This window comes from Talaromyces rugulosus, chromosome VI (assembly GCF_013368755.1).
Source record: "Talaromyces rugulosus chromosome VI, complete sequence".
NCBI classification, from domain to species: Eukaryota; Fungi; Ascomycota; class Eurotiomycetes; order Eurotiales; family Trichocomaceae; genus Talaromyces; species Talaromyces rugulosus.
Window position 1 is genome coordinate 2629918 of NC_049566.1, and position 23143 is coordinate 2653060.

Sequence of the window (23143 nt, forward strand, 5' to 3'; positions counted from 1 at the left end):
TCCAGTCAATTTTAATGTTTCAATGTTAAATTCAACAAAGAAGATAAACCCATCAATATCAATAGATATAACCAAGATCTCAACTGTTCAATGTTGTAATGTAATTAAATCAATGAATGTCAATTTGCAACATTTTTGACTGGGGCATTCGTTGTAGCGGTTTGACTTGACATTTTTGAACCAGGTTCGCTCATTCATATACTTCGGATTTAATATCAAGTTGGAAGGTAGCTGAAATCTGGAATCAATATGAGCAATGGAACATTGAAGGTCGGAGATGCGTGTAAAAACCATACACCATATACCCACCTCACCGCGTATAGAGGGGCGCCGAGCGGATACTGACTGCTGACTTTCTGGATCGAGTAGGCGAGGGTGAGAAGCCCGGGGAGATAGTTGAGGTTTGTGATCAGGCTGGCCTATACTGCAGACAAGTCAGTTCTCGATAATATTGAGGGGCAAAACGAACACATAGAGCTGCACAAACGGCCGATAAGAAGGAGAAAAAATAAATAGACAGGTTTGGAGATTGGACATGATCCACAATGGAGTTCATGCAAAACCAGAGGAGCCAGCTGGCAACTTGTTTAGTATCTCATATCTAAAAATGCCGCATTTTTTACGTGTGCAAAATACAGATTTGGTTATGTGCCGGCGTCTTCATTTTTCTATACCAAAGTTATACACTGCTCTTTGAAAAAGTATTTGTAGTTCTGTCACTGAAAGGAGATTATAAAAGTAGCTAATAAACGAAGGCCCTGGAGCGTTTCTTCAGCTCTCGTGAGATATGTAGCTCGTTCTTGTCTTTTCTGATGCCTTTTAAAAAGGCATTTCAGTATGGCTATATCGGCTTGGGGATGACAAGCGCCCAGTACGTCCCAGTACGTCAAATAGAATAATCTATAACCCTGTAGTTTAATCGAATAAGTGCAACATTATAAATGTTATTGTATAGCATTAAATCTCCCGCCCGTCCACAGTTCATACATAGTCATTGGTATCTATCAAATGAGACGATGAAAAAACAAAGCAAAGCTCGACAAAATCAATCCCAGAGTTCTAACGAAAATAGTGCAAAGATATTTCCCTCTGTATCAATGATTTTGGAAATTGACCCCATTTCTCTGCCAAGTAACGATTTCCCACTGGAATTTGGTCAGTGTGCGAGAATAGATCACCAAAAATAACTACCCAGCTAGAGGACAAAACAAAACTCACTAGAAAATCTTCCCCCCGCACTGCAACACCTTTTCCAGTGTTTCATCCATATCCTCGACGGCCAACGTATTCACTACACCCCAGAGCGGCATTTTTGCTTTCCCATCTTCCTCAGTAGTAGTATCTGGTGCGCAGATCGCGCCCATGTCCACGAATTGATCTTCAGGAACGAGCATAAAACTACCGTGAAGATTACCCTTGCTGAAAAAATACGTGCGCTCGACCCCATCCACTTGCTTGTCGTAGCCTTGTTCGTCAATGGTCCACTCGAAGACAGTACGGTAAAATTGAATGGCGCGAGGCGCGTTGGTGACGGGTATTTCTATCCAACATGGTTCGCCGTACTGATCTCACGAGAAAAATAAACACAGGTTCATCGTCAATCAAATATTTACAGTTATTGGGTGGAAAGGGGGAGTAATACGCGGATCATAGGCATGGCGGCCGGATTCTGATTCTGATTCTTTTCTTTTTCTTCGCTTATTTTTGGTTATAGGCTTGTGTATTCTGGTTTCTGGCTTGTCTCTCCTCTTGATATTTATTGAGACTCGCAATGCTCAAAATATCACCTATCGAAACAAATGAGGCCAGGATTTGGGGGGTTCTCCGGCTCCCTAACCAACCGAGGCTACGAGGGCATTATCCAATGAAACATGGACGAGTGCGACACCAGTAGACACTAGCAGAGGTATATGCGAAGATTGCGCCACTAGGCTCAGCATCTCCATAATAGCATCTGGCCTAAAAGCAAGTTAGAGGAATCCTTCTGCACTGTCGGCATAATCAATGGGCTGTGGGCGGGGGCGGAAACCTATCTTTCTGATCTCATAGGTTCAAGAGTAGCTTAATTATACCCTAAAATTGCCTTTTTAATTAGAAAAAAAAACGGCTTTCCAACTGACTGAGTCATGTTATCAATTAATACACCTCATAAATGAGTAAAATTCATATTGTTTGGGGAATTTGCTAGTCATACCTACATCGTTCATCCAGCCAACGGTTTACCTATCTTAAATAACCTTGATTCCCTTAACAATACTCCCTAGTCTTCTCCTCACAAAACTCCCAAAATTCTTTCGCCAAGCCAGTCCCTCCATCTTCTTTCAACTTCATAGCCGTCGCCAAATCCGGGTTTACTGCTTGATGGATCCTCCCCCACGGAATAACATAGGAACCATTGTTCTGTAGCCCCAGGTCTGCAGACAAGCCGGCATAGACGACCGTATGAGCAGCCATCTCAGGACTGTGGAGAAGTAGTCGAGATAGGATTTTCATCCACTTGGCGTTGCGCAGGAGGTTCGTATTTGCTGCACCGGGATTCTGAGCTACGCTCACGATACCGTGGTCTGAGCCGTACCGACGCGCCATCTCAACTGCCAGAAACCAGTTTCCTAGCTTGGAATTCGTATAATTGCGGACATTATCATTTGGCGGATTGGTTAACTCCGACATGATCATGCCTTCGGGGGGAGTGGAAAGTTCGGCGACTTGACTGCTTGTCCAAACCACGCGAACCGCGCCCGGTGCGGCATCTGGCACTGCAGCGTGTATGATAGGCTGCAGTAGTTTTGTGAACAGGAATGGGCCGAGACAGTTAGTGGCCAGTTGAAGTTCGATATTCTGTGCAGATACACTGCCCAAAGGCGGCTGCGAGACTCCCGCATTGTTGAAGAGGACATCCAATTTGGACTCTTTGCTTCGAAAGGCACCCACAGCGGATTTGATAGTAGTCAAGTCATCGAGCTCGAGAAGGAGAAATTCCAATGTGCCTTGAGTGTCTGAGACGGCGTTTTTAATCGCCTGGATAGCGGCCTCGCCCTTTTCTCGAGAGCGACCAGCGATGTGGACTTTGCCAGCCTTTGCATAGAGGACCTTGGCAACCTCGAACCCAATACCCGACACACCACCACTAATGAGAAATACTTTTCCCTTTTGCGATGGGAGCTCCTCGAACGTAAAGCCGGGACGAGGAGGGAAAATCTGGGAAAACTGAGGACCCATTCGATCAATTAGGGCTCGGCGACGATCAATCACGGAGGTGGCTGGCGCGAATCCAAAACTATCTAGAAGAGCAAAGGACAATATCAGACGCGAGAATACATTTAACTTGACGTCGTTTCAAAACCGAGAAAAAAGATTTGAAGGGGAGGCAGAAGTTGAAGCGATGTGCAGCAACGAGGGGAAACAAAGAACTGGCACACATCCTTTGTCATTGGCCAACACGTCAAGTACCACGACATAATATGCTACAAATAGAAACCATGCCGGCTTTATTATTACAGTATTTTTTCTAGTTTGCACGCATTTTACTCAGTATTTACGTATTCGTTTTTATCAAGATTCATCCTCATCGCGGACACTAAATATTCTACACGAAGTTGCCAACGTGACTGTGTCCTACTGCCCCTATATACCAGTTGACGCTTTGGCATCGCTGGACAAGGCTGAATCCATACAGATATCTGCACGGTAGTATTAGCAGAAAACACTATAATAGCACTGATTTTACATAGACTCACACTCATCGACTCCCAAAGCGACTCGTAGGGCGGGCAAGTTTGCGGGTGCGGATTTTGCCCCGGCCATATCCAGAGTCAGGCAGGGAGTGTGTAGCGCAACGTTCTCATCAAACTAGTTCACCGGATTGATAAAATTAACATTCTCTCCTGGTGGCCGAAAAAGGGGCCTGATCCATTGCGTTGCCATGCCAGTTTATGGAACAACGAGGTTTCCAGATTAAGCTGATCTGGATCTATGTGTAAAACGAATACCTAAAACCATGAAGCAAACCGTGATTCAATGCCAATAAACACCAATTAATAAATATTTCTTGGATGAACTGGTTAGTGGCCGAATTAGCCTCGTAAATTTCTGGAGGCGAAAGGAAATTTATATTTGTCAATCTATTGGTCGACCGGGGACAATCCATCGGATAGTAATTGCTTTGTTAGTTGAACGCATGCACCATGATTTGCAATCGCAATATTGAGTTTATGCGGTCTTCAGCGGAAGAAGCAAAAAACAAAAAAGGAGGGGTAAACCCTTTTGAAAGCAGTATCACAGGGCAGGGATGGAGCAGGTATGGGCATTTATTGCAGAACAGACTGCATGAGTAGCTGGCTGGACACCAGATCAAGGATGGTACGACTGTACGTAGGCTAGAGACAACACTGGGTCATGTCAAAGCCCCGTATTCAGGTTCTAGTTTGGGAAGAGCTTCCCTTCACTGTTCAATCATCCTATGTACGCCAAGAAAGTGAGTATAACCCTAACCCTAACTGGGGTGGTTGACAAGTTACCTCAGCTGGCTCAAGTATTTCTTTTGTTTTACGTACAACCAACATTGTCTATCCTTTTAACTCGAAATCATCATTTATCCATACAATTAAAAACATGCTGTCTATTGCTTCCCTAGCTGTGATTCCGCTGGCGGTATGTTCATCGTCCTTGTTATCTTATCATGTATTGCAAACTAATTGGTAAACCCCAGTATATCCTCCTTCGTGTCATATATAACACCTGGTTTCATCCGCTTGCCCACGTTCCCGGCCCGCGCAGCTGGTCTGCCACTCGTTTGCCTTTTATTTGGGCACTCCTTCGGGGGACGATTGTGCACGACTTTCAACGCCTACACCGCAGATACGGGCCAGTCGTCCGCACGGCGCCGGACGAAGTCAGCATTTCCGATGGTGATGGCTGGACAGATATCTACTCGGCGAATTCACCGTTTTTGAAAGACCCTACTTGGTGGAAGAGCCAGCCCGGCCATCCTGACTCTTTACTGAGTGCCATCAACCCAGATAAACATGCCATCATACGCAAAGCTTTGTCGCCTGGTTTTACACCCCGAGCACTGCGGGCGCAAGAGCCGCTTCTACAAAAATATGTGAATCTTTTAGTTCAGCGTTTGCACGAGCGCGTGGAAAAAGCCGATATTGGTTACGGAGGGAAAGAAAAGGGCGTGGAAATCAATATGACACCATGGTTCAATTATACAACGTTTGACATTTTCGGCGAATTGGGTTTTGGGGAGTCTTTCAAGTGCCTCGAGCACTCACAGTATCACCCTTGGATTTCCTTGCTCTTCAACAGCGTCAAAGCGGCGTCGTTTGTAGCTGCAGCGCGCTTCTACCCTTTGCTGGAGTCGCTCTTGATGAGATTGATCCCCCCTGCGCTGCGAAAAATGCAAAAAGATCATTTTCAACAGATTGCTGATAAAGTGCAACGACGATTGGGATGGGAGTTGCAGCAGCCAGACATAATGTCACATCTTATCGGCGAAGGTGGCAAGCTAGAGCTACCACTCGGCGAACTGAACGCGACGTTTATGATCCTGACCACAGCGGGCAGTGAGACGACAGCCACCGTCTTGACCGGTACGCTCAACTACCTGGTTAACAACCCAGAAAAGCTGGCTATACTAGTAGACGAGGTACGCTCCACGTTCCATGGAGTGCTAGATATTTCCATGGATGCCGTCCGTAATCTACCGTATCTCAACGCGGTAATAAATGAGGGTCTTCGGCTGTGCCCCCCGGTTCCATGGATGCTTCCGCGACTCGTTCCTGGGGGCGGTCGGGTTATTTCTCGTGTTTGGTTACCTGAAGGGGTAAGTTGATCATATTGTATTGAGTATAAAGTGCATCTGACATTGAATGATCGGCAGACGCGGGTGTCGCTCCAGCCGTATAGCCTTTATCGCGACCCAAAGAAATTCCATCAAGCTACCACGTTCATCCCGGAGCGATGGCTACCAATCCAGCCCAGTTCACCATTCTTCCGAGACGACCGCTCCGCTGTCCAGCCATTCAGTATGGGTACCCGGTCATGTATGGGGGTCTACATTGCCTGGGCCGAGATGAGGCTGATCCTTGCGAAGCTGCTCTTTGAGTTTGATTTCGAATGCATTCACGAGAAGCAGCTACGGTGGGAAGAACTTAGAACCTTTTTGTTGGTTGAAAAAAGGCCATTGGAGGTGCGAGTCAGCTCTGTTAAGAATCAAGCTGCATAAGCCATGCATTTCTTGAAAAGCCAGCTCGGCGTCGTGAGGCCTACCCTATACTGCTCTTTACAGGTTTTCCATGGATTATTCAGTTTAGTAGCCCCTCGGGAGTAAGAGTTTTCATAGATAAAGACTAACTACTGTTCCCATGCGCTAGAGTTGTCAGCTATATATCTAAGGCATTCCTTGTTAGAGCCTGTCCTCAAGGTCAAGTGTTCACCTTTATAGATGTCTACGGCCCTGCCTCATTAGTTGTACTAATATCCAATAAGAAAGACTCATGGCGTTGACCCTTGGTATAGGTGGATAAGGAAAATATTACTCGTATTATGAGCAATAAAGACAAGGTTTACATTAGCGAAAGATATGAGACCTCACTCTTTCATTATGTCACAAATAGTGACAGGTCAGAATCCGAGCGATCTCCCGAACGTTTAGCAACCATAGCATATAAGTCTAGATTGCTTTAGTTACAATTGATACTAGCTTCAGCATTGCAGTGGTCGGGAGTATCCCCAGTCCGATAAAAAGAAATCTTTAGAAAAATTAAAATCTTTGGAAGGTCTAAAACGTTCATTTTCTAAGCATCTTTCATCTCATCGAAATCTACTCAGACCCGCCCCTGTCTTTCAACTCTACCGTGATCTAGCACGACGTAGTAATCTGCATCGTTAATAGCCTCCAGTCGATGCGCAATTGTTATCACCGTGCTCTCCTTCATTTCTTCTCGTATAATCTTTTGAATTTCCAGTGACGTCTCGTGATCGATCGACGCAGTCGCTTCGTCAAGAATAACAATCGGACTCCGTCGGAGCGCAGCACGCGTCAGCCCTATTAATTGGCGCTGGCCTTGGCTAAGATTTCGCCCACCGGCCTCAATGTAGAAATCTAGACACCAGCCATGACGAGAGCAGATGCGCTCAAGTGCGTCCGCACATTCGCGGTCCGAGTACTCGTTTGTTGGGTCGAGATTCAATCTGATGCTTCCGGGGAAGAGGATAGGGTCCTGTGCAACAAACGTAATGCGCGTTCGGAGCGCTTGTTTGCTGACTTTGGATATATCAATGTTGTCAATGAGTATTACACCCGAATCTGGTTGTATCACGCCTAGAAGACTGAGAGCCAATGTTGATTTTCCGCTGCCAGTACGGCCGATCACTGCAGCAGTAGACCCACCAGGAATCTCTATGGAAACTTTAGACAGCGAGGGCTCTAGGTGGGGGGCGTAGCGAATAGTAACATCGTCGAAGATAATAGGAGTGCCGAAGCGCGGCCAATATGCTGGTGGGTCGATTTCGCCCTCGGGCTCAGTCTCAATGTGTCGAAGCTCGTCAACACGTTCAACAGAGACAAAGTCCATCTGCAACTGGCCGTAATACTTGCACAGTGCGTGCGTGGAATCGACGAAAGAGCTAGCAGAGACAAGCATGAAAGCAACCAGACCCGCTGATATGTCAGTGTACAATGCCAATGCGGTGAGACAAAACGTAGAGAACCCCGATAACGCCTCAAACCGGTACATCAACCAGCTTTGCAAAGACCAGTAGAAATGGTCCATCCCTTGAAATTTGTCCACCACCTGGATAACTCGGTTCTGAAACCGTACTTCGGCATGAAACGCACGAACCGTAGTGAGGCCATGCAGAAGTTCTCCAAAATTAGACAGCAACGGACTCAAAGAGACCATTTCCAAACGTCGAAGACTTTGTGAAAGTGGTAGGAATCGCAAGAAAATCAAAACGAAAGCGCTGGTCAGAAAAAGAGCAAACACTAAAAATGTTGGTGTCACCGACGCAATGACAACGATAGCAGAGGTCCAGGTGATCATCTGAAAAGCAATCACTTGAAATTGATTGCTGATGTTTCCATCAACGGCGCCAATGTCCGAGGTCAAACGATTCATAAGTCGTCCCACTGGGGTGACGTCAAAGAACCTAAATGTAGCAAGGCTTACACGTTCCATGACTTGCTCGAACATTGTTTTGCCCGCGCAATAAATAATCACCAACATCAACAATTGAGCAGCAAGCATAGCCAGGGCTTGAAATGTAGCTATGCCGAGATAAAGAGCTAGCCAGGGACGAACATTTTCTGCGGGATGTGGCATGTGCATCTGATCAAACGGCCAATTTTGAGTGCTCAAACCGCTGTGGTTGAGATTTACGCCTGCCACGGGGATGTTCATCCAGTGCTCCGACATTTGCTTTCTCATACTCGTGTACGCGATCATGACCAGAGACCCATTGTATGCCTCGCCCCATTCCTTGAGAAACCACGATTGCACCACAGCTGTCAGACGATAGATCGCGAGGACTGCGACAAGGATGCTCCACCACTTGAGCTTTCCCGCCTTGATGTACGACCAGTACACACGAGTTTGAACCCCCCAGTCGGCCCTATGCTCTTCTTCGATGAACTTGTCTGGAACTGCCGAAGATACCTCCTCTTCGGCATTTTCCTGCGCTATCTCGTCTACTTGAGATTCATCGTCAGCGACGTGAATAGACGACATCGCCTGCTTATCATAGCACTTGGCATGGCCATTTGCGATTTCAACGACTTGGTCTGCATATGGCTGCACCAAAGATGTGCGATGCGTAACAAGAACCACAATGCGATCTTCCATCAGCGGACCGAGGAAGCATTTGCGCACAATAAATTCGGCGGTATTGTGGTCGAGCGCTGATAACGGGTCATCGAGGAACAAAATTCTAGCTGTACTGTAAACGGCTCTTGCAAGAGCTACTCTTGCCTTCTGGCCACCAGAAAGACCTATGCCGTTTTCCCTTCGAGTATTTTAGCATTACGAAGCTTTAGTAAAAGAAGTGGAGCTATTTACTTACCCTATGAAAGACAAGTCACCATGTGCAAAGTTTGCCAGATCAGGAACTAGTGCACATGCATCCAACACACGCTTATATCGTTGCTCATCGTAGGGTGATGAAAAAATAATATTGTCTCGAATACTCATACTTTGCAGCCAAGGGGTTTGCGCGCAGTATCCGACCATTTCATTCGGTATATGAGATTCGCCCTTTAATTTATCAAGCTCACCAAGGAAGGCTTGCAATAGTGCTGTCTTGCCAGCTCCAACAACACCACAGATAACTGTCAAGCCCTTGCTAGCTGTGAGAGTTACATCAGACAGAACAGGCGATAGCTTTCCTGGCCAAGCAAACGAGCAAGACTCTAACCTGATTGGAGTCGAGTCTGACGCAGTGTCGGCTTTTCCAGTTTCTTTGTCCGGCTCTGCCATGAAATCTTCAATTCTACCCATGGCGATAGAGGCGTTAATAAGGGTGGTAATTAGCGAAGGGATGTCGCGAAGTCGCTCTTCCAGCATGGTGAAAAGTTGAAGTGCGGGGAAAATAATGTCGATACTAAGCGGATGCCCAGCTAACATGGTATATCCATATAGAGCCACCACAGGGAAAACGCCGCTTGAGAAGACGTTGACAAATCTGATTGCGATATTCCATAGACTTGTAATAATACGAAGATTCAGTTCCTTGTCACGCGCCTCCATGACCTGACGAAGCCAATGGCTTTGCCATCCATACCAGCGAAGATGGCGAAGGGCCTCCACAAACTGTGAAGAGATTTGCAACCGCACATCAGTTGCAGTTCGACGAACTCGTTCCCAACGAAGGAGGGCTCGAGTTATAAATCCGTTGATGACTTGAGCAACGATGACTGTCAAAACACCCAAAAAGCACGATGGGCCGAATAATTTCCAAACAAGGGCAATGGATATCACGAGACCTAACGGTTTATCGATGAGGGTATCGATTTCCCAAAACCGCTGAGCAACTTCATAGACGTCCCCGCGCAGCAGGTTGAATATTTTGCCCATGGATGCAGTCTCTTTTGCCTCTTTCTTCTGGGGTTTGTTTCCTCGGCAAGGAATCAATCCACATAACTTTCGTTTTCTCTTACTAGGCTCATCCACGCTGTCATCCATATTTTCATCTTGATACAAATCTTCAACTTCGTCCTTGGTCTGTATTTTCTGCCCAAACGTGTTTTTCCGAGATAAGGCTTTCTCGTATACCATCATCACCATTTCTCCTCGGCTACGCTCGTAGCATCTTCGACCATACCAGAGATTCAGGACTTGGCTTTGAGCAAAAACTAGTCGAAGGGCGAACATTATGGCCCCATAAGTCAAAGCTACCTTTTTGTCAACATCTTCAATCGACATGACTTTGAGAAGCTGCTGTAGAAGCAGTGGTGATGAGAAATCTATGTGCAATCAGCCTATTGTCCCGAGGTAGCGGAGCCTGCTACATACTGCATATCATTTGCAAAATAGCAATACTGCCAATGATGAATACATCAACGCCATTGGCCTGCAGTAAGCGGCCCAAGACAGATCCCTGCAGCTGACGGAACTTTTCGTGGAGTCTTCGATGTTGGAATTCATACCCCAGTAACCATACATCATCTTCATTTATTTTTCTTTTGCGTCCCAGTGAAATAAGCGGCCACATCCACGAGATGGTGAGGTATTGCCAAAGAAGCAAGTCATCCTCTGGGCTGCGTAAACGGTCCGATGGGGTTTGGCCCACAATACCAATTCCTTCTTTTGACAAAGTAGGGTTTCGGGTTGGCATAATAAGAATTATAATAATTGATATCAATGCCGCCCAAATGGTTACACCATGTGCAATCTGTCCTACCAAGCCCGCAGTTGATAGGGCATTGGCAATGGGAAATTCGGCAAATAGTGCTGCGATATAATAGACTAGCAGTGAAGTCGGGGCTTCCACTGGCTGCTTGACTGCTATCACAATTGCAGCGAGAGCCTACTAGCATGAGCAATGGCGTTCAACTTTGACTTTCCCAAAAAAGAAACAAAACTTACCCAGGCAACCGTCGTCGCTAGAAAGACAAAGAACAAAAAGAACAACGGGGATATTGCAAGGCGAGCAATTCCAATCCCAAACACGGCTAGCGCTATTACACAAAGGAGAATAGCTTTGCCCCTGGGCTGCCTTGGTGGAGGTATTGGAAATTCAGCAGGCTCGGGCTTCTCTCTCACAAATGATCGAGTCCATGCTGGACGCCATCGGTGCAGATACGGATGGCTCAGGAGATACTTTAGTCCGATGACAGTAATTACCAGCACTGGAGCAGATGCCACAAACGGAAGAGCGCATCTCGAAAAGCTGGCGGTCTCCGAGTCCTGTCCACATGTTGTTAGCTCTCCGGGACGAGCGAAGTGCGAATCGGGACCATACCCATAATGAGCTGCAACTCAATTGCAATTCATCCCTCTGCATATCGACTAAAATCAATTTACATGAGAAAGTAACATTTTTAGTTTGACCAAGGTTGAGTCGTCTGAAAATCGATGTTGGAGAAAGCTTTCAACAATAATGCGCGATGTGGGGTACTGCCGCTCGTCACCGCCCTTCTGCAGGCAACAGATGTAACCCTCACTAGATAGATCTAAAGATGGAGCTATGGCTTTGAATATGTCTGGGCGAGGGGAAAGCAAACAAATGTTCTATAATTGTAAAATCCATATCGCTTTTCCAGTTTCGGCTATTGATATTCCCTTCACCCCTAGATATCCATCTTGGAATCACAAATCTTTCCTCAATAGCATCAATTGATCTCTTCACATTTTTCGCTGCAGCTAGTGTTTCCAAAGTACTCGACACTCGGGTCTAACCCTTTAGAGACCTCTGCACATTATAAATTATTGGGATACTATGTCCTCCCAGTCCATATATATACAGTATTATCCTTCTTTTGTTCAATTCTTTTTACTTCCCCGGACTCCCAAACACACACGGAAAGTTATGTGCCGTCACATCCTCCAGCGCATTCTTGACCAAATTCCACACATTCAAATCATACGCTTCGCCGATATGTCCAACCGGGTCAAGCGGGCAATAGTCTTGGACGTATTCGTTGCGCACATTCGGTTCGTTGACCGGCGAGATCGAAGTCGGCGTTACGAGCTCGTCATATTTGGAGATAATAATAGTCGCCGAGTTGCCTTGCTGGATGATGGGGGTGCCGTCATTGAGCTGCTCAATAGCCCATCCGCCATCAGTCACGTCGTTGCAGGCATGGCACCCGAAGAGATCGAGAACCGTTTGCACCACCCCGTCAATTCCGAGATCGTTTGCCAGTGTGATCAAGTTTGCGAAATTTGTCCCGCGAGTCGGTGGCGCAATGCTAACGATTCTCTGCACGATATCCGAGATCCCCGGCTGGAACTTGGGCACATATAACGACAAAAAGGCACCCTCAGAATGCCCGACAATATCAATCTTTGTGTCGGGGATACTGCTGCTCACGTTGGCGATGAAATCGGCGACTTCAACGGCACTCTCGTTGACGGGCAAAAATCCACCCACCAGGGGGAAATCAGGGTATGAACCGTATGTTGCGCGAAAGATGCAAAAGCCCTGAGTCTTAAGCCAATCGCCGAGAAAGTTGATGTCTTCGTAGTAGGTCGCCCCCAGCCCGTGTAGCGTCACGACGGGGTTATGTGTAGATGTACAGGAGTAGTCGTTGGCTGGATCGGGCACGAGAACAGCCCTGGTAGTGGATACTGCAATAGCAGCAGACAGGAGTAGAGAACGCATCGTGAGTTCGATAGTAAACAAATCGTGATAATCCCAATGTGCAAGAGAAAAGTGTAGGGGAGATTGAACGTGTAGCTTTTGGCAGTATAGTCAACGAGCGGAGAACCAGCCCTTTATGAAAACCCCAGCAACACGAGAGCAGGGGAGAGAAACATTATTAATTATTGATACATCATCTTGAAAAACAACACTTGAACAAACTCAATTACACTAAAATTTTAGCGCTTGTCATCTTCGATCGTCCGGGCTAGGTCGAGACAAGCGTGAAATGGGATTCCTTCGTTCGTGCGGCATGCACGGGATAAGGAAATCCAGTAACTTATTAAGACTCACTCGCTCATTTTTGAGTTTGAGGAGAGCTGGGTGTAGTCGAATCATCAGTATGAAAATGTGATTCCGAGGTCCGAAAAGCTTCAGAGCTCGATTAAAGCCGATGGTTTTTTTTTTTTTTTCAAAAATTGGGGAACCGAGAACCAGATCCCAGCAGCTCGCTACTTAGTACAAAGCCCATTATTATCTGTGATTCGTACCCTGTAAATTGACCCGTACGCCAGCCTCTCAAAGAAAATTGCGACGAACCACTGTGGCTCCGTGCCAAGAGAGACTATTGAGCAGCTAGGGGGCTAGCAGCCCCCGCAGCAAGCATTCCATAAGTCAATTTCCGAGATTGAGAGATCCGAGCAGGATGCATTAGCATGAGGTGACAGCGCCTGACAGCTGTCATCGCTTGTCAACTGGTGGGCTGTGGTCCCTGTAAACAAATCCCAGATTGGCGTTTTACTTGGTGTAACTGAAATGTGGTCGAATCCTTTCGAGGAACAACAGTAGTGTAACATACGAGACAGCAGTGCTACGTTCAAGTCTTGGGGCAAGTGATTGATCTCTTTCGAGCAGTCAAATCTAGATGACTAAAATCGCCTTCGCAATAGTCGTGGCTTCATCGCATATCAACTCATCATAATCGTCATTGTCATAATTATTTTCATGATCCTCCTCCATTCAAGGCGGGGAGCCAGGAACGCTCAACTCGGGCATCGCGCTTCCCCATAAACGCAAGGCGTGGCGCTTTTCAACAAGTTCAAACACCTGGACCATAAACTCGCGCTCGACGCCGCCAGCGGGGAAAGCTTCCCATGCCACTCGCACAGGGAAAGCAAGGCGGTTGATCATGTTCCCAGGTGCTCGACGGATATAGCACTCTAGACTACGCCCAATATCACACGCCAGCTGGTACTTTTCCACTATCGTAACAGCCCCTTCTAGTCTATTGTCGATCGTGGATAGGATGAGCCTGTTGGCGCAGTAAATGGACATTGTTTGTAACAGCCTGAGATCAGGGTAAACAAGCGGTGGTGGTTCGATTACCTGCATAGTACGCAGGTCGTAACAACGGAAGACAGGGAAAGGATCTGGGCCTTGCGGTTCGGATGTCGCTACTGGCCCACCACCGGGGTAGCAGTCGACATAATCCCTTTTCCATTGCAGTAGTCGAGACGTCAAATCTGCTATCGAATTCCACAGCTTTGCCTGTTTCACACGAAGTTCGCCTTTCCCGAGATGTTGGGTTTCCTGTGCAGCTACAAGCTCGTCGTGTTGTCCCAGGAGTCCCGGAATATCAACAACAAGGTCGAGCAAATAGTGTAACAAGTCTTTTGATGTCGTTCCTTCAGACCAGGGAACAGTTTTCCATGCCTCTTCCGCCATAAAACTCGGTTTGCGCTCAACAAGGTCAACGCCAACCTAGAAAAAGTTAGCAAAACTTTTATCCCTCAGTTGTTTTAGAATGTTCTTATAATAATCTTACCCAGTATGGCCGAAGTTCGCAAAAGAATAGGTGTTCAACTCCATGGACATGGTTTTCTGGTCCTCGGTGTTGTATCAACCGGGCCGCCCCTTTCACATGGGCAACAACGGCCTCGGTTGATGTCCGTTCAATGCTTTCAAAGGCTAATAATAAGGTAACTGTGATGAGAGTTGATTCTGACCGGCTCCGTTCAGGGTCCAAAAGGGCATCCTGTAACGACCGCAAAACCTTTGGATAAAGTTTCATGCCGGCGGCCTCAACCCGAGGATCTTGTGCACTTCGGCCAAAGAAGGTTAGTGAAACAGCATCAAAGGCATTTGATATCATGGGTGAGAACATCCGAATATCGGCCGCGGCTCGGATAGCCCCTGCACGTCCAGAGCGGAGATCGACCTCTGGGCTGAAGGCGTCAACAAACCGTTGGACGAACACATCTACCATCGGTTTGGCTGAAGTAAATCGAGAAAGCGGCCCGCACCAATCTTCGTCAATGCTGATGCTACTAGCACTGCTACTTCCGCTACTACTACTACTGCGCGAGTCGCTAGCGATTGACGAGTTCCACTTATTAAACGAGTATTCTTCGTCTTCGCCGTTTGAACCCCATGGTGAAGTAGAGCGCATAACAAGCCTCTTTTCTGAAGTAGCGATTAAACGAGTCTCCTCTATCGAATTTTCAGAAATTGAACATGGACAATTGTTGTAGTCCAAGCAGAGGCTAGCAAGAGCTTCGATAACTTACCATTGTATTCCAGAGGTATTCTTGATCGATCTGCACGGATATTTCCAACGAGACCATCAACAACTTCGGCTGGAGCTGATCGTATAGCATCAAAAAGCTTTTCCAATTCAGCTAGTTTCCGAGATCGAGATTGTTGGTCCCCTATAATAAAGATCGAGTTAATGTCTGTGCGTCCAAGAAAAAAGGATAAGTGTATCGCACCCTTTGAATTCATTCGAGTCCGTAGCTCTTTGATCTCATTGCGCAAATTCCGAATCTCCTCGGCTTGTGAAATTGGCTGTGTTTCTTCCTCCCCAGGCACTGAATCGTACACGCACTTTGACGGATGCCCATGGGCACAACAAGCGTGGCATGGCTTCACTCGATCGCACTAAAAGTTTAGGTTGGTCAGTAAGCGCACAGATGATAACCACGTCATAAATGTATTGATGTATATTTCCATAGTGCATGAAATGATATCTAAACGCTTGGGTGGGGGTGAGAGTTGGTTCCTTTTTCTTGGAAGCTCTCTTTTTTGCAAAAAGATACAATTAAATAAATGTATTTTGCATAACACGCAACTGCAGTGAAATACGTGGATAAAGAAACACACCTTGACTTTGCGAAGACGGCAAACTCGACATGACCGTGATTGTCGGTTGGTAGGCTTCTTAAGCTTGGCTTCATCGCTGTAGCCAGAATCCGACATGGCGGCTAACAGCCACAAACGGCCAGGTGCGCCCCGCGCCTTGGGCTCCTAGTCGTCCCAGGATATGGCTAGTATAGAGAGCTCTGTGGCTGCGCAGTGTGAAGGGTCTGTTATTTTGGCGGCATTGTTGGGCAGCCCACGAACGGCACTGCAGGAAATCGCAGGGTGAGATGAGAGATCTCGGAGGTGATCGCTCAACGACCGGAGCATCCCTGAAGGATGATCTGGGCCCTTTTTCAGAGGGGAAGACCTGATGTGTCCATTCCATTTCCGGTTTAACGGCAGTTGAACAGGCTCAGCTAGCCTCTGTCGGCCGATCACTGCATGCCCCACAACGGTGTTTGTTAGTCTCTGGACAGTGCAACAGTGCACAGAATCATGAGAAAATGAGTGGTTGCACAAGCCGTGATTATCCAATGCATCGTTGTAGTCTCTACGTAGTACGGAGTAGCTTTACAGTACCCCGTACATCCAACAAATTGCAGCAAAGAATCAAGGGCGGAAAATTCCAGGTTAAATGTAAACGGCTGTCAAATTTAAATTTTTTTTCGACCGAGGATGAAGCACCGGCACCGGTGCAACGGGGAGAAGTGGGCCTCCTCTACCACCAAGTTGCTGCTCTCTCGCACTTTCTATTTCTTTCTATCGTATGCAAATCTCGATCGATGTCCCGAATGAACATAGCTTCGGGCGCCATGGGAAGAAATGGTGTCTTTTTGGATGGCCGGAAATTAGCCGCAAAACTCGCCCCCTAGATGGAGACTCAACAGCGACTCGGGAGATAGCTTTGGCGCCACCATCCGGAGAGCGCAAGGTCGAAGCGAGCCATAAAACCCCAGTTGTGACGTATCAGTATTAAGATTGTATCCGGTTCGCTCTGCAAAGATTGAATAGAATCTTTTGGCCAGTCGAGCTCGCTTAGCGCTGAGTGTCGCGAACGACGATCCGCGATTCCCTTTTGATGTGGGTTCAGCTACCCTTGGGCGGTTAGAAATCAGGCGTGTGCGATGGCGTCCTGGAATAGAATTCCGGGCAAACCAGTGGCATGTCTTGCAGGTCAATAGAGCCAGTCTTTGCAGCAGAGAGAACAAGGATAGAGGCGAGCAGCAAGGAAGAGGAAGAGGAAGAGGAAGAAAGATGGCAAGCGAGGTGCGGACCGCCCTCGCGCCTTCCCCAAGCGCAACCGTAGACAACACGTGCCTCCTGTCTGTCACGCTTTCCTCTTACAGGCTTGGCCACTAAACTTTGGCATCATTTCAGACACTGGTCCCTAAGCCCCCGTTTTTGACATCCTGGTGGTGGTCATGTTAGAGTTAGGGTTACTACTACTTCGGTATGACAGTATCAATATAAACTCCGCGTCTGGATATTCTATTTCATACTGGTTACAATATCCCAATCGGCTCAAGACAACAAAAAGACAAGATCACAGGACATAGCGGAATCCCTTCTGTAGTCGCCTTGCGGCCCCAATATCGATGCCCTCCACTTCGGCAGTCTTTTGCAGGCGCCGCATTTCCTTCTCGGTCAAGGACACGTCCTCGTTCTCCAAACGCTCCAGCCGCTTGTTCGATGCCCGCAAGTCAAGGTACAGGATCAAGCCCATCAGAAAGGCCAAGGCCTGAAGTGCAATGCAAACACCCAGTGCAAGACGATATTGTGGCGCATCCTGCGTGCGGTACGTGTACGGCGTCCAGATACTGGCTGAATTTGCGACTGAGTTGATAAAGGCATATGAAGCTGCACGCTTTGCCGGCGGTCTTGGGATTGCATTGGCGATCCAGCCAAACAGCGTGCCGTTCATGGCGAAGACAAAGTTCATCAAGAAAAGCGAAAAGTATCGAGGCCCGAAAGATGAGGTTGTCATGAAGATGATGAACCCGACAATGGTTATTGGAACTGGATAGACCCAAAAGATAAACCGCTTCTGCATCTTGTCGGAGAAATAGTTGTGCAGCAGAGAATAGCCGACCATGAAAATATATGGCGGCGCGACAAGCAAAAGTGAGATGACATGGTTATAGCCCAACGTGCCGGTGAGCGTTGGGAAGAAATTCTGAAAGCCAGCAGCGCCAGTGATGCCCATGTATGCAAGGGCAAGCACATATGTGCGCTTGTCTGCAAATGCCAGCTTCAATCCACGCCATTGACTCATACCACCCTCTTCATCAACATCAGCCTCGGCGGCATCGATTGCCAGTCGCCGGTTAGCCACGGCTTTCATTTCTGGTGACAGCAAACGCCAGTTCTCCGGAAAGTCTGGCAGAGCAACCATGATAATGAGGCCGACGAAGCATGTTATGGCTCCCTCGATGATATACAGCCACTGCCAGGCCGCCAAACCACGATGTCCCGCCAGCCCCGAGAGAATTCCGGCGGCAATCAGGCTACCAAAGGCGCCACTGAGCAAGGAACCAGCGTAGAAAATACTCATTCTGAACGCAAGCTCTTTCTTTGTATACCATTTAGACAGATAAAACAGCACTCCGGCGAAAAATGGTGCCTCGACAAATCCGAGGAGGAAACGGCAAGCCACAATTGATCCATAACCTTTAGCCTGGCTAGTCAGAGCAGAGACTAATCCCCAAGCAACGACAAAAAAGCCGAGATACAAAGATGGCCGGCCGACATAATTGAGAAGCAAGTTCGAAGGGACCTGCATCAGGATATACGCCACAAACAGGATCGATAGACCGGTTTGATACTGGGCGTCATTAAGGTGCAAATCATCGGTAAGACCTTGCAGCTTGGCAGCAGCATAATTGTTTCTTGGGAAATGTTAGTTTCAGTGATGACTCTCCCACGGGATACCCGACGTACCGGTCGATGTAATTCATCAAGTAAACGGTGATAACCAGTGGCAAAATCAACGAATCAATTTTTCGTCGCAGCTTGACTTCCACCGCCTTTTCCTCATCTGTCAGGGCTGCAATATGCACGACCTCTTCGTGCGACATATCAGCTTTCTCCCCCATCGCGTCTCGGTCGTGGATAATCGCATCGTGACCCGCCATTGTTATAATTTTTCCGGCAGAACGAAAATATGGGAAAGCCAACCGACGAGTCTGCTTATGAGGAACTAAACAGAGCTACAGTATCTAGCAGGTGTACAGGCTATATATACTCGGGTCATTTGCGACTAGGGTTTAGCGGCTACCTCCGCACGAGGACCATGAGGTTTGCGGGGAAGCGGATCCGATGGTGTCCTTGGGTACAGTTGCCGAGAATAAACAGTGTTTCCATCAATAATATTTAGCATTAAGGGGCGTGCGATTTTCTCTTTCTTTTGACTGGTGTGAGCACGGCTTGCGGAACCCTCGGAGAAAGTCCGTGATGGAGGACATCCTCGATGACCATGGCTTTTATGATTTGCCCTAGGGAGAGAGCCATGTGCCACATGACGCTTTGGTCTGTCTCTCGCGTGGTCGGATTCGTCCGTTCTGCCAGGCCATTCGCAGTAAATCCGGGGCTAGTTTTCTTTCAAGTTTCCCCATGGGCATGGGCCCATTGTTTCGGGGGATTGCAAATATGCCAATAGAAACGAAGCTTTCTTTGGCTAATTCGCTTTGATCGCCACTCAATACGACAGCGGGTATCACACGATAGGTTGACGGGGGAACAAATTAGCCTGAATATTTACCCAAGTCGTGCTCGAAACAGGTCTACATTATTATTACGTCTGCGCGAGGCAATTTCCAGCTCTCTATCAATAATCATGCTGTCGTCTTATCTAACAATTGATAAAGGCGTCACCAGCTTGTCAGATTGGATTCACTACTGCCGACCACACATAGTCCACGTTATAACTACTTACGATGAATACGAATGCCGATACAAGTCAGTACAAGTCAAAGCATTTCTGTCATAAAAAAACGTGCGCGCTGGTGCGTGCTTCACGGACCATAATATGGGGAACGGAGTTGCTCCGATGGTGGCGAGAAGAGAAGGGCCGGGCACTGCATACTTCATATTTTATAGTTTATATCCACCCGGCAATTACATATAAGCCTACGGTCGGCGTGGGGGTTTATACCTTTCTTTTATTATTGATGAGTTAATAACAATAATAATCTGTGGGGGTCACCACATTATACCTTGGCGCGAGGGCTGGAACAACATTGAATGAGTGGTATTTCTGTTGTTGTACGGGCTAGAGGGGTTTTCTCGGGTTTTGGATGAGAATAATACTTGTTTACGGCATTTGGAAAGCTAGTTTTTTAAGTTGTTTGGCTGCTGCCGTCATACCTTTCCCCATCTGCCATCTGTTGCGAGGTTAAATGTCAAGAATGTTGTCAGCTACACTAAAGATAAGAGGTAAAGGTAGAACTAAATACATGAAACACCTCAAATGACAACATTTGAAGCCACGGTGGCGCGATAATGATCATAGACATCTGAAATATAAAGCATTGGCTACATATGTAAGGCTTTAAAGTGTTTCCTTCATCAAATTCAAACACAGAAACTGGCAATTAACTACTTATTATGCAGCTACGGGTACATCTGATATTTAACGTACTGTAAAACCAATTGATAATGACAGAGATATGACAAGCGATAAATTGATATTCCATAATAATCAAACCTGGTATGGAGGTGGTGCTTGAAACTTATTGCCAGATTCAAAATCTCCATCTGCATCCAACTCTGAACTGAAGCCATCATTTGAATCGGTCTCGTCGAACGAGAGTTTGTTCTCATGTAGTGGAATTTGCCTGCCGTTCAAGGTCACAGGGACGCGTTCGTCAGTAGAGGGATGAGTATTCGCATCGATGGTCACATGAACCACTCCATTAGCGGACTTGATTTTTCATGTTTGTTAGTGATGGGTTATCTTTTTTGTCCTAGGACATAGAACCAAACATACTATCTTCTCGCAAATAACCTCCTTTGTGTCGTCAATTCGACCAACCAAGGATCCGTGTTTCCATATGCCGTTCTCAATGTGCATTCCTCTAAAACTTGTTCTGTATATAGCACAGTTATTCGCCTTGCAGCCGATGAGACTTGCGTGATCAACGATAGAACTTTGCACGTTGCTCTCCTGTATAGTAGAGCGCTTTATCTTGGCACAGTCCTTCAGGTGCGATTGTTTTATAGTCGACCACTGCAAATATTTCACGTTGTCAAGGACCGTATCAATCACATCGCAGCGTTTGAGTGACGGCACATTCGTAATGCTAGATTCGCGGGTCTTGCACCACTTGGCTTGGGAGACGGAGTCAAGGGCCGAGTCTTGAATATTGCATCGTTTCAAATTAGAGTCTGTCAACGTGCTGTTTTTGGCATGACTGAATTTGATGTAGCTGCCGCCGTTGCTGCTGTAACCGTCGCGTTTGCCGCCGGTTTTGGAGTCAGGGAGTGTTTCTCGAAGATTCACATTTCCCAGCGTAGATCGATGAACTACGGTAGCTTCGGTCAGATTCTCGAATGTACAGGATTCGACAGTAGAGCGATTGATCCGGGGATTTGAAGTCCGGTTACTGGGGAGCGTCACTGTAGATTCCACGGTGGATCGTTTAATATAGGATTTGCAGCCCATTTTGATGCACAAGAAGAATTTCTGGTTTTTAGGATGGTAATGTAATTTTTTAAAGAGCAACTTGGTCAGCAATTTCCTTGAAAAGCGAGTGCTATCTGGGGGGCCTTTATATGCTCATAGAATCTTTCCCAAAACAGAAAAGCCGACCGAGTGGTGAGATGGAAAACGCTGCTGCCTACTAAGACCAAGGACATTGAATCCTGTTGGTCATGGACAGGCGACGACTAGATTAGAAGTAACAGAGAAATACTAATATCTAGTCTAAACTTTACAACTCCAGGCGAAAGAGAAATAGAAGCAAGCATACTACTATTTTTAAAATAGTAGTATCCAGAGGTCCCACATGTCGAGCGGAAAATAAAGATGAGTTCAGCTAACACATAAAGTATAATGTAAATAGCAGCTAGTTATACAATAGTTAGATTCTTTATTTTAAAAGTGATTTATGCATAATATGAATGACCAGGTCGCATTATTCTTATAAGTCTGCGAGGGTCGTGATGACAAATTGAGGTTGCCGAAAAAGGAAATATGCATTTTCTAGGGCGGTTGAAGTTAAAGCTCAATCATGGAACGTAATAAAATGATTAGTCTGCTAGATAATTGGGCTTGGTAGGCTGCTTAAACGGTCTTTTAGAGTTCTTATAGCCAGTGTCAACCAGACCCGCTGGCGATCGTTGTTCTGCCTCCAGTCGATTCTGTATAATTCCTGCTTAGCACAGGGAATAAGAAAGATACGGTGAGACCATCTTGTAAGGATAATTCTCTTTCCGGTCTCTATATGATGCTTCGGCAAAAGTAATAGCACGTACCGACGTTTCCTTTGTTAATTCTAGAACTCCATGTCTCTCTCCGATGTGTTCGATATTTCGGGTCAGCATCGATTCGTAAAAAGTAGAGATCTATAATGAGGGGTAATGTAAAAAAATTTCTTTTTCATTAAACTATCCGCGCAAATGCCAATGATCTATTACGCACTCCAAGCACACTACAATACTACTTACCTATTCTTAGTTCTTCATCTGCGAGCAATAGAAGACAAGCCCTCGGCGTGCGCTCGAGCTGGATGGCTTCTTCCTTATAAAATTCGGGATCTGCGCCCGGGCTACAGAAAAATTCGATTCAATAAAGACAAACTCTTTTGGGCAAGTGGTAAAAACCGAACACCAGGTAGTCTACAATCAGTGTAGGCTAGAGTGATGAAGTACTTTCCTATATAGGACTAGCTCCAAACGAGCTTGTTACAACTTACAAACAATTGTCATAGACAAGATTGGCGGAACGCAAAAAAAAATAAACACAATTGACACTATTGTCGAGGCCTTTTATAATCTGTGCCATTGTTAAAAGAGCAAAACAAATATAGCTTGCAGACATTGGAGATCTCCAGTCAACCACCGCCGCGTTTAAAGGGTCCCACGTTATCTTCGCAGTGACCGATTTCTATGCGTTCTTCCCAAGACATGGACGAACGAAGGCAAAGGACATGGAAACAAAGCAAGGCGATATTATGGCCAAAGCGGCGTCAGTAACTGCTACTCTCGA

General features: G+C 46.6%; 5 protein-coding genes across 5 annotated transcripts; 1 reads left to right on the top strand and 4 right to left on the bottom strand.

Annotated features, from left to right (window-relative positions):
- Nucleotides 1-1217: 1217 nt before the first annotated feature.
- On the bottom strand, nucleotides 1218-11502 carry TRUGW13939_11283 (uncharacterized protein; the record flags this gene model as incomplete). The annotated part of the gene is made up of 10 exons (XM_035494391.1): nucleotides 1218-1562; nucleotides 1842-1959; nucleotides 2258-3281; nucleotides 3633-3680; nucleotides 3738-3849; nucleotides 6855-9006; nucleotides 9064-10462; nucleotides 10512-11025; nucleotides 11085-11405; nucleotides 11461-11502. 10 exons carry the CDS (start codon nucleotides 11500-11502, stop codon nucleotides 1218-1220), a joined length of 6075 nt encoding a protein of 2024 aa, XP_035350284.1.
- Nucleotides 4612-6229, top strand: TRUGW13939_11284 (uncharacterized protein; the record flags this gene model as incomplete). Its single annotated transcript, XM_035494392.1, has 3 exons — nucleotides 4612-4650; nucleotides 4709-5827; nucleotides 5885-6229. The coding sequence occupies 3 exons, from the start codon at nucleotides 4612-4614 to the stop codon at nucleotides 6227-6229; spliced, it is 1503 nt and encodes a 500-aa protein (XP_035350285.1).
- A 489-nt stretch (nucleotides 11503-11991) lies between the features above and the next one.
- Nucleotides 11992-12822, bottom strand: TRUGW13939_11285 (uncharacterized protein; the record flags this gene model as incomplete). Its single annotated transcript, XM_035494393.1, has 1 exon — nucleotides 11992-12822. One exon carries the CDS (start codon nucleotides 12820-12822, stop codon nucleotides 11992-11994), a length of 831 nt encoding a protein of 276 aa, XP_035350286.1.
- Nucleotides 12823-13821: 999 nt separating this feature from the next.
- Nucleotides 13822-16056, bottom strand: TRUGW13939_11286 (uncharacterized protein; the record flags this gene model as incomplete). The annotated part of the gene is made up of 5 exons (XM_035494394.1): nucleotides 13822-14562; nucleotides 14627-15291; nucleotides 15369-15509; nucleotides 15570-15738; nucleotides 15961-16056. The coding sequence occupies 5 exons, from the start codon at nucleotides 16054-16056 to the stop codon at nucleotides 13822-13824; spliced, it is 1812 nt and encodes a 603-aa protein (XP_035350287.1).
- Nucleotides 16057-17482: 1426 nt separating this feature from the next.
- TRUGW13939_11287 (uncharacterized protein) lies at nucleotides 17483-21598 on the bottom strand (the record flags this gene model as incomplete). Its single annotated transcript, XM_035494395.1, has 4 exons — nucleotides 17483-18824; nucleotides 18877-19145; nucleotides 20642-20857; nucleotides 20924-21598. 4 exons carry the CDS (start codon nucleotides 21596-21598, stop codon nucleotides 17483-17485), a joined length of 2502 nt encoding a protein of 833 aa, XP_035350288.1.
- Between the last annotated feature and the right edge of the window lie 1545 nt (nucleotides 21599-23143).